General features: G+C 44.9%; 1 protein-coding gene across 2 annotated transcripts; it reads left to right on the forward strand.

Annotated features, from left to right (window-relative positions):
- The first annotated feature begins 1,270 nt into the window (after nt 1-1,270).
- On the forward strand, nt 1,271-10,250 carry TMED2 (transmembrane p24 trafficking protein 2). 2 transcript variants are annotated; one of them, XM_069081598.1, is made up of 5 exons: nt 1,271-1,579; nt 4,365-4,557; nt 4,972-4,992; nt 7,164-7,271; nt 8,719-10,250. In XM_069081598.1, the coding sequence occupies exons 1-5, from the start codon at nt 1,400-1,402 to the stop codon at nt 8,841-8,843; spliced, it is 627 nt and encodes a 208-aa protein (XP_068937699.1). In that variant the 5' UTR covers nt 1,271-1,399; the 3' UTR covers nt 8,844-10,250. The 2 variants fall into 2 exon arrangements, with proteins under 2 accessions (XP_068937699.1, XP_068937700.1); XM_069081599.1 differs by lacking the exon at nt 4,972-4,992 and having other exon boundaries at nt 1,275-1,579.
- The last annotated feature ends 3,423 nt before the right edge of the window (nt 10,251-13,673 follow it).

Raw genomic sequence — 13,673 nt, forward strand, 5'->3', positions numbered from 1 at the left:
ACTCTGTGATCCAGTGACACTGGCCTCCTGGCTGTTCTCTGCACAATGCCTGCTTCTGTATGTTTTAATTGTCCATCCCCAGGCCTCCACAGGTCTTTCCTCCTCACCTCTGCCTCCCCCCTTCCCTGACTTCAAGTCCTGGCTAAAATCACCCCCTCTTCTATAGCTCCTTGAAAACAGAAACTTTTTATTTTGGCCTTTCTTTGTAATCTTCAGCACAGTGCCGGGCACATAGTAGGTCCTTCATAAACGTTCATTTACTTGACCTGACCAAAGGATAAATTCATTGATCATTCAAGGCTGTGCTTCCCTAGGTTGCCAAGGAGTGCTGCAGACACTTCATGGGATGTGCACACTCCAGTCCAGCCCCGCACACAGGAACTTCCTCGGCCTGCCTGCATGCCTTTGCTCAGGATCGTGGCTGGTGCCTGGAATGAGCCCTGCTCAGCTCCCCGTCAAGGACCGCTAACTCCTGTCTGAGCGCATCGCAGCTCAGATGCCTGCCTCCTCCTATAGCCCCAGCTATCATTTCTCTCACCAGCACTGCTTGAAGTTACTTTGTATCTGTGCTGTACTGTGCATGGCACCTATAGACGGACATGCTTCAAGCTCCAGCAGAGCACGGACAGTTTCCTCCCATTTCTTTGTATATACACTCCGAATCTGATCCCGATCCTGGCACACAGAAGGTGCTTAATAAATGCTTCTGCGTTGTGCTGATCGCTCCCTCCAGACTCCAAAGTGTAATGTTTCCATTGGTTTTCCTCAGAACAGCAGATGTGGAAAATGACAGTCGGGTTAATTGACAAGCTGGCAACTATTGCGAACAAGGAAGCAGGTGCTTCGAGCCTTGTTACCCCCATTTTACAGATGAGGAAACTGGCTCAGAGAGGTTAAGGGACTTGCCCGGGGTGAGCCAGCTAGTAAGTGTCCGAGAGGACATCGGAACCCAGATCTTCCCGACCCCAAGGATGGCATCATCGTCTTTCGCTCCTTTAAGGTAGGAGCCGGGAATGGCCCCAACGTCCCAACAAATAGAGAAGAAGCCTCGAGCCCGCACAGTTAGACCCCGCCTTCTTGCGCGCGCGCGCGCTCCAGGAACCACACACGATCTTCCACGAAGCCAGAAGAACGCGATTTGTCCTCTCGGGGCCGCCGTTCGTGGCGCGGGGAGGGCGGGGCCCGGCTGGCCCTCGGCGGCCACCGTGCGGCCATTACGTGGCAGTGGCGCCGGCCCGCCAATCGGCGTTTCCCGCATCAGTGCCCTCCTCCCGCCCGGGTTGGCAGCAACCGGAAGAGGCGGAGGCTGACGAGGAGGCGGCGGCGACGGCGGCTGAGGAGGCCGCAGTCCCGGCCCTAGTCCCCGTCCCCCGCCAGGCCCCGTGCCCGCTCGCACGCCATGGTGACGCTCCCGGAGGTGCTGACCCTGCTGGCCGCGCTTCTGGCCACGGCCTCGGGCTACTTCGTTAGCATCGACGCGCACGCGGAGGAGTGCTTTTTCGAGCGGGTCACCTCGGGCACCAAGATGGGCCTCATCTTCGAGGTGGCCGAGGGCGGTTTCCTGGACATCGACGTGGAGGTGCGCGCGCGCGGGGCGGGGCGGGGGAGGGGCAGGGGCGGTGCGCGTGCCCGCGGGCGGGAGCGCGCGCCGAGGAAGGGGCTGGGGGCGTCGGGGGCCGGGGGCGGGGGGCGATGGCCTCCGACTTGGGACTGGGTGACCCGTCCCCGGAAGTCGCCTCTTGGAACCTCAGTTTCCCCACCTGTCAGTTAGGGGTAATGTGCCAGTAGGCCCGACCTCGCCGGAGCGTGGGGTGGGTCAGGCCCCAGCTCGGGCGGCCTGGGGATGCCCAGGTGTGTCGGGTCGTGTCGGGCCCTTTCCCGTCACTTTCGGTCCCTTCCCTCTTTCCTCCGTCCCCTCCCTGGGGCTCCTCTATTCCTTCTTTTCTTCCCCTCCCGCTTCTCTTTCTTCCTCCCCTCGCCCTGTCCCTTTCCTCTCTCCTCTTTCTTTCTCACCCCCTTCACTCTCTTCTCCCTGCTCAAGGCTGAGGTCCCATTCAGAGTCTGGGGGCGTGTGTGGCAGAGGCTTGCCCCCACTTCCCATCCCCAGGCCCACATCGTTTCCCTCCCTGGGCTCCTTTGCATTTCGAGGCCAGGGTCCTTGGAAAGGCCGAGCGCAGACCCAGTCGTCTTGGTGACCTTGTGGAAGTCACTGCACTTTTCCCAGCCTCAGTCCGGGGGTCGGCCTAGACCCGCAGGGCCTGCCCGCTGTGATTGTGTGAGAGGGCCCTGCCCGGTGAGCCCGGACACTGTAACCCGACGCCGAGCTTTCTGCAGCAGCCATGTGCTGGGAGCCCGTGCCAGGACCAAGCTGGGCCAGGCCGGATGGTGGCCGGGGCAGCTGCTCTGTGGGAGAGGTTGGAGGGCCAGCAGGCTGGGGCCTGCCCGGGCTGGATAGCTCTGACACTTGGGGGCCCGGGGCTTAAGAGTGCTACAGGAAAGCTGCTGAAGGAACAAAGACATGATTTCCAAAAAACTTTCACTTTCAAAATAAAAAGATTAGATTCACGTCTTAGAAATGTGTTCAGGAGTTCTAATTTAACACTGAAGTGTCATAAATGATCACAAGTAACGAGAATGGAAAGTTATTCCTTCTGTGGTCACCAAAACAGGAACATCAAATAGTGAGACAGAATCCACAAAAATTTAGAAATTGTTTCTGCTTGGGGAGCTCTCTTTTCACAGTTTAAACTATCTTTAAACTTCGGTGCCTTAGAGCAACTGAAAAACGATGAGTTTACTTACTCTTTGGCATTAGTGATTATAGTGACTGCTGTATTAAGAAAGCTGCCAGCTTTCCAGCTGGCCATAATCTTCCTTTACCTTGTTTTTAAAAAAGTTTCCTTGGGTTTTATTTTTGGTATTAGTAGTAAGACGTTAGATCCCTGTTCTGTTTGTTAGGGCCCTTCTCTTCAGACACACCATTGCTGTCCTCATTCAGGAACTCTTCCCTTCCCTTCTCCCTTCTTGCTCATCTGTTTTAATAATAACAGCAGTGAGCATGTTTATAGCACCTACTTTGTGCCAGGCTCTTTGCTTTACAAATGTTCTCTCATTTGATCCTTGAGACAAGCCTGGGAGGTAGGGGTTATTATTATCTCCATTAGATGAGGAAACTGAGGCAGACAGAGGTGAAGTGACTCACCCAGGGTCACACAGCTAGGGAGTATCTGAGGCTAGATTTGAACTTGGGTCTTCTGGACTCCAGATCCAGTTCTTGTGCACTGTGTCACCTACCTCCCTTTACCACTCTGTACAACTGCTAAAATTATCTTCCTAAAAGTCAAGTTTGAGTTATTCCTGCTCAAGAATCTTTCATGGCTCCCTTTTGCCTCAAGGTTAAAATGTAAACTCCTCAGTGTGGCATTTCAGGTTCTTCACAGTCTGGCTTCACCTAGCCTTTTCAGGCTTAATTTGCGTTTCTACCCTTTTGTCCCTGTTCCAGCCAAACTAGCCTTCCCTGATCTGTTCCTTCTCCCACCTCAGAAAGTTTGTGGCCCACACTACTTCTGATGCTTTGTGTCCTTAGCTTCAAGGTGCATCTTACGGAAATCTCTTCTTGATTTTCTGGTTGTTGAGTTTTCTCTCCCTCTCAAATTATCTCGTATTTTCTCATCTGCTGTGTACTTTTATCTCCCCAGCAGAATGTCAGCTTCTTGAGAGCTGTGAATCTTTTCTGTTTTGTTTTTCTATCCAGTGCCCCTTACATCTTTACTAAATGCATATCGAAGTGAATTGGTGATGCAAGAAGGTATGAGCACTGGGTCTCAGTTGGGGAGACAATCTGATTGGGGAAACACCTGTGAAGTCCTAGATTTAGAGGTGGAATTCAAAATTAGAATTGATTTATTACATATTGATTTACAAATGCTTCATTTTACAGGTAATGAATCTGCATCCCAGAGAGGAGCAAATCATTTGGGCTCCAGGGCATGATCTTGTTAGCTCATGGTACTCCTTTAGAGTGTGGGAGAGGAGAAAGAATATGGGATTTTGGAGTTAGGAAACCTTAGGTCACATTCTGCTACTTAACTGATGTTGTGACCTTGGGCAGTTCACTTTGTCTCTGGGCCTCAGTTTGCTCCTCTGTAAAATTAGGGGGTTGGATTAGATTTTATCCAAGGTCCCTTTCAGCTCTCTGTGATCCCATGATTTACTTTGGGAGATGATAGATAGCAAAGCAAATGTTGTCTTGTGTGTTCTGTTTTCTTACTAGGTTTCCCACCAGTCAGACTATTATTACTTTGATGATTTATGAATTTGAAACTTGTTTCAGGGCATATTGCTTTGTTTCTTTCCCACTCCAGATTACAGGACCTGATAATAAAGGAATCTATAAAGGAGACAGAGAGTCCAGTGGGAAATATACTTTTGCAGCTCACATGGATGGAACTTACAAGTTTTGTTTTAGCAACAGAATGTCCACCATGACTCCCAAGATAGTGATGTTCACTATTGATATTGGAGAAGCTCCAAAGGGCCAAGACATGGAAACAGAAGGTGCGGAGAACCCTTGAAAGAGAATGTTTACATGATGCTCCTTTGTTTGGGGGAGAGTTGGACTTGCTTAGCAAACCTTTCTGCCCATCTGAAAAAAAATCTTGGTTAAGTCTTCTTTGACGTTCTTTTCAACACCCCTAATTGGAGTAGCAGAAATGATATTAATCACTTAGTAATTAAATCTTATTCCCATCCAACACAAAATTTGCTTTTTGAAAGCCAGTATTTTTTTCTGGTCAATTCCATGTAATCAGTTTTTGTTGTTATCACCATGTAGGGTACTTCTTGGATTATTTGTTCTTCCATTACTGTGCTAATACGGGTCTGAACTTTTTGTTTGCCATTGTATAAATGCCTAGTTTATCTGCAGCTCTTTTTTGGGCGCCTCTGTTTATCTCTTCCGCTTTTCTTTAGGTGGAGGAGATACCTGGGATGGTACGTGGATTGCTTTTTGACAGCTCATTAGCCTCCTGTCTTTTGCATACATTCATTGACTAATGTCTAATTTGTGCTTCTCTTTTTTTTCTAACCTCAGTTTGTTGGCATGAGAATGTTTTTCCCTTTCTTTTTTTCTTTAAATTAAAAAAACAAAACAAAACCCTATACATGATTAGATCTAGGTATGATTTTGTAGGGAGATAATTTTATATTATTTGGAACATAAATCATTCATCATTTATTAGTGTTTTATTTTATTTCTTTAAGGTTAACAAGGGAGTAATAAGTAAATATAAACCAGTTAGTTCACAACCTGATTGAAGTTTGAGTTGCTGTTTTAATGAAGATAAGATTCATGTGAAGTTTTATGGGCTTGCTCTAACATGATTAAAATTTTTCCCCCTTAACTTTGAGGCCCGGGTGAATAAGAAATATAAGCCCAGGTGTTTGAAATGTCTTTATACGTCATATAGAGCCCCTTTTACAGCTGTGTTTTGGTGCGGTGGCAAAAATCTACTCTGATCATCATTATCATGATGAGCTGCCCATCGATGAGACCCAGAGTGGTCCTAGTACCATTAGATGGGGGGCAGAAATCAGTCTGTTGGCCACTAAGGCTCCCATTCTGATGGAAGATTACTCTGCATGTCTATGTAACTGTAGGCATAAGCTGGTGTTTTTTCAGCATGTCTTGAAATATTAGCATGGTAACCTTTGCTCTGTTATGGAGCAGTTGGTAGGAGTAGCAAGAGACCGTGACAAGGGTGAAATGTCTCATTTGGATCTCTTGAAGGTCAGTATTATTTGAGCCATCGTATTTGTCAGACATAGACTGTTGCTCTTCAAAAGCTTGTTTTCTTGGTGCAGGACTGTACTCTCCAGTGAGAGGTTTGGGTTTGAAAGTCTTTGTCTTTCTTCTCCATCTTGCTGGAAGATGGCCCTGTATGAGTAGTCTGGATATGTTGGCTGATGAATGTGAACAGTGAATTGTTCTCAAATAATCCTTTAACATAAGAGCTAAAACCCTTGCTTTTGCTTGTTAATGGCAATGAATGGTAGCTGCCAAATCAAGCCTTCCCCTTAAAGGTTCCATGTAGTGCACTGGACTCTGAGCAAAGCCTTTGAGAAGGGTCTGATTTATAGGCCAGCTCCACTATTATTATGTGGCTGGTATCTGCCCCTCTAACAACACATTTATTATCTATTGTCTTTCCTATCCTGTTAGGGTGATTGGGCATCCAAGCTCTATCCTGTTGGATCTTATGTTTCTGTGCAGAGACTCCCCCAAAATGCTCATTTTTAAAAGTAGTGTTTGTTTTTTACTTTACTGGTTAACATATCGCACTACCTGGAAGCGAGTAGTTTTTTCCTTTCAGAACTGATGTTAATACATATACTCTGTGTTCATTCTTGATCAAAGGTGTACCTGGTTGAAAACCTTTATACCCCCAAAAACCTGTCTCTGTGCTAAGAATTGGTTATTATCCACTCTATTAAAATTGCTACTTTGAGTATTATGGAGGAGTGTGAGGGGCATATCTAGTCTTCCTCACATGGGCCACAGTGTAAGTTTTTGCTCTGATTGAGATAGCTCTTAACTGTGAATGTTCTGTTTCTGTTGCTTACAAGTTGATACTGAAACTTTTAAGGTATGGAGGGTATTTAACTTAAATGGTGTAAAAAACATACTGATAGTATATTCTGGGATTTTTTTACCTTTTATCAAAAAGCAGTTGCCAACAAAGTTAAGATTCACTTGGGTTCCGTAATGTCAGGGTTGTTACCCTCCCCGTTGAATCCTTTTCCTTTTCTTTGCCTTCTTTTGTTGGTCCTCTGACATCCACTTAAAAACAAATCCACAAAATCAAAGGAAGAAATCAGTTATGGAGACCTTCTATTGGTAAGCATTTTATAATATTCCCTCCCACTGGTTCAAAGAGATTTCTTTTGTCTGAATGTCTGCTTTAGGACATATTGTGAAGATTAAGTCATCTTCAGGAAAGTTTAGCCCTTTTCCAAGACGAGATGTAGAATGGTTCAAAGTGTTCTTGAAGTTGTGTGGCGCTTCTGGACTTTTCAGAAGCATTTTCTAATTTTGTAAGCCCCTGTTCTTTGATGCTGTAAAAAGGAGTTTGTCCTTACTGTTCTTTCCACCCTTCTCACACTAGCTCATCAGAACAAGCTGGAAGAGATGATTAATGAGCTTGCTGTGGCCATGACAGCAGTAAAGCACGAACAGGAATACATGGAAGTCCGGGAGAGAATACACAGAGCAAGTAAGTGGAAGCAGTAACTGTGACAAGCCTCCCCTCATTTGTGGGGCCGGAGCAGGGGACAGGTGTCTAGTAGTTCCTTGGATTTCAGCAGCTTGAACGTCTTTTCAACTGTCATCTTCACCTCCCATGGAAAAGTTATGGCATCTGGGTAATACTTTTGTGCCTGTGGCTACAGAGCACTGGGCTAAGCCACTTGGTTACTGAGGAGTTCTCGTTCACCCGAGAATGTCATAAATACAGGTGAGTCACTCAGCTAGACTAGTCTGAAGAACCCCCCAAAGTTTGCTGAGTAGTAAGCATATTTCCCATCTCCTTTTAAATGACATAATGTGTGTGTGTGTGCACTTGTGTGTGTGCTGGGTACATGCAAATGTCAGCTATTATTAAGCAGGAAAATGCATTCAGCTTCTGACAGCACTGATAAAGAGACTTTTAAAACACATAATACATTGCATAACTTTGTATGTTTGAAAACAAAACACCAAAAAAGAAAGAAGGAAAAGCCAAGGAAAGTACAGCTGTTCCTCAGTTTAGAAATGCAGCATCTTAAAAATGGTGGTTGTCTTTTTGTCTGGACCAGAGAGAGCTCTCAGGGAGGAAACTGTCCTTTGGTACCTTCTCTTTCCTGTGGGAAAATTTATTCAGTTTGCAGCAATCAACTTAAAAAATAATTTTTAGGATGCCACCTACTTTTGAAATTCAGTGTGGCAAGAGGATCAAGGACTAGCCAGGCTTGGCTGGGTGACCTAGAGGAGGGTGATGGGGCCAGTGAAAGGTAAGGTGGTTTCCCTGGAGTCAAACGTAAATAAATTTTCCCATAGAAAAGATCCTCCTGAGCACTGGCTGGGCAGAGGTAACTTTCTCTGAGATTGGAGTTGGCAGAACCTGGAAAACATAGTGTGTTCCCTGTCTCATGAGGATTGTCACCCCATCTTGCTCTCCAGCCAAGCATCCTCTAAGAAATGAGATCGTTGAGAATTCAATTGATCTGAGAAAAGAAATGTGCTCTGCCTGTCTCGGAGTTGTTGGGAGGGTCAGTTGCAGTGTTACCTGCTTGGTCGTTCACTAGAGGCTACTCTCCAAGGATGTAGGAACTCTGGTGATTAATTCTTGCTCTCCAGTGCAGCAGTCATGTGGACACATCTGCCTGTCTCTGCTTCCAGCATCATTTTGGCTGTTAGGGTTCTTAGCTTGAGAATAGGCTTTTTCATGGCTCAGCATCTCCCTCTGAGTCAGTTTCCTTTTCTGTAAAATGAAGATGATCCTTCTCAACAGTCTAAGGGTCTATCAAATCAAGTTTATTGAAGTGTCTGGAAGAATAACACAAAAGTCCATGTTTTTCTTGGTCCTTTTCTGGTATATTATTGTTGGCTATAAAAATCAGGAGTATTGGTGATGCCTCTTTTTAAAAATTAAATGATTCTTGTTCTCTTTTGCTCCCAAACAGTTAATGACAACACAAACAGCAGAGTGGTCCTCTGGTCCTTCTTTGAAGCTCTCGTATTAGTTGCCATGACATTGGGACAGATCTACTACCTGAAGAGATTTTTTGAAGTCCGGAGGGTTGTCTGAGAAGGCTTTTCCTGATGGTCCCAAACTCCCAGTTCACTGTTTACCAAACATCTTGGTCACAACAATGTCACATAGTTTCTAAGCTTTTGTTTTCTGAACTATACACTCATTGCTTCTCTTTCTTCCTCACACTAGGTTTTGAAAACACACCTTCTTAGCAAGGCTGTCCTGACAACTTTGACACTTAATTGGCATAACTTCTCATTTGAAATCTGCCTCCAACACACGGGGCATTCCAGAGCTCCAACACCATAAAGGAACTGTGATCTAGTCACATTTGTTTGTCCTGTTTTCCTTTGGTTTTCACAATGAAATACAGTTTGTTCATAACACAACACTGAGGCAAATACGGTCTTTTACTAAAAATGATTGTACATGTCTTTGGATCTCTAAACCTGCAGCAAAAAAAACAAAACAGTTCTGTGAAGTTCTAAGGAACAACAGATTAAATCATTAAAAACTGTCTGGCTAGTAACAGACAACCATTGACCTTGTGGCACATGCCATCGTAACTGGGTACTTGTATTTCGTTTAGGGTAGTTTTTATTTGATAAGCCCACAAACTATTCTCCCCTAAAGAAAATGGGAATGTTTTTGAGATTAGACCCCAGGACTCAGCCATCTGTATTAAAGTATAGAACAAGTGACTAACCAAGCAGCTTTGGTTTCTGCCTGTCACTTCTGATTGGCAAACCAAGGCTGGAGGCTGTTTTCAGCAATTGGTAGTGAATTAGTCTTTTTTAGCCCTTACTTCTGTGTTGGCACTTAGAGGTGTATGTTAATCTAAATTGGGAAAATCTGGATTCCTGATGCCAAAGGGTTAAAGTTCGCTCTTGGATTTTATTGCAATATTATACAGCCACCATTTATTTGATCAGAAACAGTGGCATTTTGGGCCACTGTCTAGCTAAAGAGGACTGAGCATAATTCTCAGTACAAGGGTTTTTTTTTTTCCTTCTCCTTGTCTTTCATTTTAGGCACATGTGAATTTTGTTTTGTATGAAAATGACTTTTTCTTGGTCTCTGATGATGGGTTGAAAATTGAAGCATCTGTTTATGGTGTGGGGCTGATCAAGGATTATGTTGTGACTGATGTATATTAGTTACTTGTACTTTTTTGATCTTTGCAAGGGGGGAAACTACAAGTAACGAGTTTTGTACTATTAATTTAAAATTTGTTACAGGTTTTCATGTTCAGAGTAAAAAGTTTTTTGACTTTGGGCAAAATACTTGCAGCAGTTTATTAATAAGGTGAGAGTTTTTTCACCTTAGTGTAACTGTTGAATGCCAATTTTATTGTGTGTAAAAACACTTCAAAATTTAAATTCACCAATGTAAATTAAAAATTGGATGTGTATCTAATTTGACCCAGGTCCAGTAAATAAACAGTTCTTTAAAAAAAAAGAATCCTTAATATCTGGGGTTCAGTTATTTATTGATGCTGTCCATTTCACTCACCTCTGGTGTCTCTTTGGGGCTCTGGGTAGTGGTGGTGGAGGTGGTGGGTGTTGCCCTGTGTTCTGTAGGTGATATCAATGGAGCTCCAGTTTTGGCAGATCCATCAAGCTGGAAAGACTTCAGAGTTGGGCATAGTGGTAGGCCTATGTTCTCCAAGGACCAGCTTCACTTCAGAGAGGGCCTCAATTGTTACAGAGTGACCACAGCCACTCTTCATGAAGTTTCATGTTGTACCAGGGTCATGGTCTCCAGTAGCTCAGCAATTTACTCAGCTGATGAAGTTGGATCCTTGAAGGGCTGAATTAGGTATTTTTAAATGATTGACAAATGCCATAATTTGACCTTTATCAAACTTCAGATTTTTAGTGGTCTTTGAGTAATGGTAGCTGCTATGGAAGTTGGAATTTTTGCACAAGTGTTTATAAGCTTGATCTAGTTTGTTTTAGAAGTTATGCCTGTAAATGAATGGCTTGAGAATACAGAATTGTAACCATTTCAGCTTGTAGTCGGGTTGAGAAATGCAGTACATATACCTCCCTTTCTCATTGTTTGTTCTTGTAGACAGTCATCTTCACTTTTTTGAAGCTTGCCTTTAGAACCCTTGTCCTGTAAAAAGTGGTTTAGCAATCTATTTTACAGAATAAATAGACTTATTTCGGACATTGATCTCTATAAGGGTATAATTGCATTTATTAAGCACCTACTGTGTGTGAGCATCTGCACCGTATTGATTGCTCTTTACAGATATCTAATTTGATCCCATAACAGTCCTGGGAGGTAGGTGCTGTTCTCTTCATTTTGCTGTTAAGGGAGCTGAGGCACACAGAGCTGGAGTGGCTTGCCTGGGGTTACAGCTAGGAAGTGTCTGAGGCAAGATTTGAATTCAGGTCATCTGACTCCTGGCCTAGTGGTCTAGCCACTCTGTTATCTAGATATTAGGAGCTACCAGCATCAGCGTTAAGTGTGCAAGGAAATCTTGGATTGATTGTCCTGAGTGGGAATCAGAATGATAAATGTAAGTTTGGAATAGACTGAGGTCTGTTCCAACTTCCTCACTTTATATGTGAGGGCAAACATTGAGACCCAGTGTGTATAACTTTAGCTTAAGGTTCCATTGATTATACATGGCACAGCTAGGATTCAACCCCAGGCCAGTCTGGAGATCCAGAATCTACTAATTCACTTTGTGTAATTCACTTTTCTACAGTATTATTTATCAATAACCTTTTGGATCAAAGAATCACCAAAGAAGTGTAGATTTCGAACTCAAAGTTTCCTCAGAAGTTGCCTGGTCCAGCTCTATATTACAAATGGCAAAACAGACCCAGAGTTTAGATGTACCCATGGCAGGAAAAGATGAAGGATTCAGACTTTAAGGTCCTTTGCCTTTGTTCTTGGTACAGCTGCTGCTTTTCTTTACGCTGTGTCTGAATCGGGTACTCCTGGGTCACTGGGCAGACCTGGGGCCCAGGAAAGGACACTTGCTTGGCCAGGCAGCTGTGACCTCTGGCCAGTGGCCTTTCCTCTGTGCTTTGCTCACTCAAGGTTGATCCTGCCTATTATAGGTTCTTGATGGTGGAAGAAGAGCTATGATGAAAGATCTCTGTAGCAGCAACCACACTGGCATCCCCAGCATGGCTGCCAGCACAGGTTCTTAAATCTGCTTTACTAGGAAAGCTAGCTGTTTAAGGGGTCAGCAATCTTTTAAATTACATTCACTGGTTTAGGGGAAAAGTCAGCACCCTGGACTTCAGAGAAAATACAAACAGAAAAATAAAGACCAACAGACAGGGCACTGTGTGAATCAACTGTGCACTTTACATACATCCCTGGATGGAGAGAGCCTTTACACCTGAGCAGACGGGGAGCTCTGAACACACGGCCACTCAGAATTTCAACCGGGAATCGCAAGATCCTTCTCATAAGCAAGCCCCCAAAGCAAAGTACCAACTCAGAGTATATATACACTCCTTAGAGCCAGAAGGCATTACAGCCCTCCTGACTCAGTGCCTAATTAGAAATTAGCAAAAGATGTGAAAGCCTTCCCACAAGCAAGCCTCCCCCTTGCTAGCTTCTCTTATTCAGCTCTACAAGAGGCCTGTTAATGGGGGGGGGGGGGGGGAGAGATCTTAAATCCTGTTAACATTACAATCTCTTGTCACCTGCCTGGGTGTGCCAAGTGAGACAGCTGCAGAAGCAGTGGGAGAAATGAGTGGATCCTAGGGTCCTAGACTATAGAACCCGACTAGGCTGACCCCTCTTTGAGTCCCCTTTGACAAAGTGCTTTCTTAGAGCATTCCTTCCCATAAGGGAAGCAGTGCGAGTTATCACTCCCCATTTCATAGATGAGGAAGCAAGTTTTGACAGGTTGTCACTCAATCAGGATCACCCACACCTGTTTTCAGAAGCAGGCAAGGTCATCATGTAGTCCACAGACTTCCTTTACTGATGAGGGACACAGTCCCAGAGGGAGAAAAAAAAAATCAAGTGAATTGCCAGCTTAGCCTGAACCATACGTTGTGAGTGGGCAGCAGATGGTGAAAGTTTAAACTGGAGGGGTTAGGGAGCCACTGGGATAGTTTGAGCGATGTGTGGGGAGGGGGTGAGGAGGGAAAATCACTGACAGCTGAGTTGGAGGGATGCTGGGGAGAGCCTGGAGGCAAGCAGATCCAGCCTCAGCTAGTGCATGAGTGGATGAGGGTCTGCACCGGGGGTAGAGTTATCAGAGCAGAAGAGAGCAGTGTTTTTGAGGGATGTTACAAGGGCAAGATTGGCCTCAGCAGCACATTGGCTATGGGGGTGAGTGAGGGAACAACAGGTTTTGATCCTGGGAGATTGGGAGGATGGCAGGGCCCTTGGTAGTAATAAGGAAGTTTGGAAGGGGAGAGTTTGGGGGAAAGATGATAAATTTTGTTTTGGGAGGGATAGAGTTTTAGATATCTACAGATAATAGACAGTTGGAGAATCATCAGCATAGGAGTGATCATTGAATCAGTTAAAGGAGCTAATGAGTTCAAGTGCCGGGTAGGATACCCACGGTCAGTGGGTGCGGCTTGAAAAAGGATCCCACACGGAGTGGCCTGGTAGGTAGGAGAACCAGGAAAGAGTAGTGTGACAAATACTTAGAAGAGGTCACCAAGTAGGAGGATTGAGAAAACGTCTGCCATTGGATTTGGCAACTAAGACATCATTAGTAACTTTGCAAGCAGTTTCAGGTCCAGCTGGATTGCAAGGAGTTAAGAGTGCAATGAGAAAGTTCAGGGACCAGCTGTAGGCTTGCTTTTTCACGGGGTTCAGCTTCGAAGGGCAGCAGAGGTCGATAGTGGGGAGCGATAGTTCAAATGAGGGTTTTTTGATGATAGGGGAGATGTG

The sequence above is a fragment of the Petaurus breviceps genome, unplaced genomic scaffold, assembly GCF_028583685.1.
Source record: "Petaurus breviceps papuanus isolate PSGF00001 unplaced genomic scaffold, PetGlider_PUasm1.0 99, whole genome shotgun sequence".
NCBI lineage: Eukaryota > Metazoa > Chordata > Mammalia > Diprotodontia > Petauridae > Petaurus > Petaurus breviceps.